The sequence below is a fragment of the Austrofundulus limnaeus genome, unplaced genomic scaffold, assembly GCF_001266775.1.
Source record: "Austrofundulus limnaeus strain Quisiro unplaced genomic scaffold, Austrofundulus_limnaeus-1.0 Scaffold736, whole genome shotgun sequence".
Lineage (NCBI taxonomy): Eukaryota > Metazoa > Chordata > Actinopteri > Cyprinodontiformes > Rivulidae > Austrofundulus > Austrofundulus limnaeus.
In genome coordinates this window covers 59,484-60,990 of record NW_013953138.1, presented here as the reverse complement: position 1 = coordinate 60,990, position 1,507 = coordinate 59,484, and the positions used below count along the sequence as shown (strand labels likewise).

The following is a 1,507-nucleotide window of genomic DNA, read 5'->3' as shown; positions in this document are numbered from 1 at the left end:
CATGATATAAAACTCAAAAAAGTTGATTTTACATGATATTGCCCCTTTAAAGAAATGATTAAAAGCATAAAATTGACTATAAAAAAGGAGTTGTATTGAATAACATCAAATCTGTTGAAATATTTCTAAGTTTTAACTCTTTCTGTTCCGTCTGTCCCAGGCAGGACCGATGCCTAAACATGTGGCCTTCATCATGGATGGGAACCGACGCTTCGCACGCAAGAAAAACCTGGAACGCCAAGAAGGCCACACGCAAGGATTCAACAAGCTGGCAGAGGTCGGTTCTCATTTGATGCCAAAAAACCCATTCATGCATCTTACATGTTTAACACATTAATTTTTCTCGTCGCACCAGACGCTGCGTTGGTGCAAACATCTCAACATCCCAGAGGTGACGGTGTACGCCTTCAGCATCGAGAACTTCAAGCGCACTAAAGAGGAGGTGGACGGTCTGATGGAGCTGGCCAAACAGAAGTTTAGGAAGTTGTTGGAAGAACGGTGAGTTTAAATCAAAGTTTCCACTGCTGATTGTGTCACATGGGACTTTTTATAAACCTTATGAATCACAGCTTCCTTAAAGTTCATTTAAAGCACAACTAAAGGTACACTAAATGTTTATCTGTTTAACACCGGGTTCAGTTGGAGCTTTTTTTGGCTGAAGAAAGCTTTACTGTTGCCTGTCAGTGGAGAGAAGTTTTTAAATCTTGTAATGAAGTGAACTGAGGACACAGTGACAAAGTTACCTTTGCGTTTCTCACTTACCTTTTTATGTTATTACAAAACGAAAAAAAAACTTTTTTCTTTCTTTCTCCGGACATCTTTTCTAATGATTTTTTATTTATTATTTCAACAACCACAATATTGATGATTAATTTTCTTCACTTTGAAAGGCCATACTCTACAGATATGTTTTATTCTCGACAGTAGGGATGCACGATTTATCAGCATTAACACCTGTATGGGTCCAATAAGTAAAACTGGCCTGACAATATCTTCTTTCCTTTCTTTTTTTAAATCAATAAACAAAAAAAAAAACATGCTGTCAAACCCTTCTTGCTTACTAGGACAGCTATGGATAGACGCAGTGTTTCAGAACCAGGGGTAGACATAACCATTGTTTAGGTTGTCCGAGACAAATTATTTTTCTTTCGGACAACCAGATCCTGTCTCCGGGTGGTCCAGTGGACAACCAAGCAAAAAAAGACCTCGATTAAAGTTCTCTGCTGTGGGTGTCCATCATTTGTAAAAATGAAAGGAGAAAAAACTTGGTAAAACAGAACATTAAACTGTAACTTTTAATAAGGTCATGTACACAGTATACTCCTATTTAAGTGAAAATGTTTGACCTATGAGCAGAAAGAAGCTTATGGATGTTGAACTCTATTTCAAAGAAGAGAATGAGGAAATTTAATTCATGCAGCTCTTGTCAACCTGGCTGACTGAGAACAATTATGATATATAATAAACTTCATCTACCGAACAATATAGTTGTTAAATTACATTTTTC

General features: G+C 37.0%; 1 protein-coding gene across 1 annotated transcript in view; it reads left to right on the top strand.

Annotated features, from left to right (window-relative positions):
* The window catches only part of dhdds (dehydrodolichyl diphosphate synthase), a 9,749-nt gene that overhangs the window by 3,021 nt on the left and 5,221 nt on the right, over positions 1 to 1,507 (top strand). Inside the window, exons 3-4 of the mRNA XM_014028249.1 lie at positions 161 to 277; positions 356 to 498. Of these exons, the coding sequence (XP_013883703.1) occupies positions 161 to 277; positions 356 to 498 (260 nt within the window). The remainder of the gene's footprint in view (positions 1 to 160; positions 278 to 355; positions 499 to 1,507) is intronic.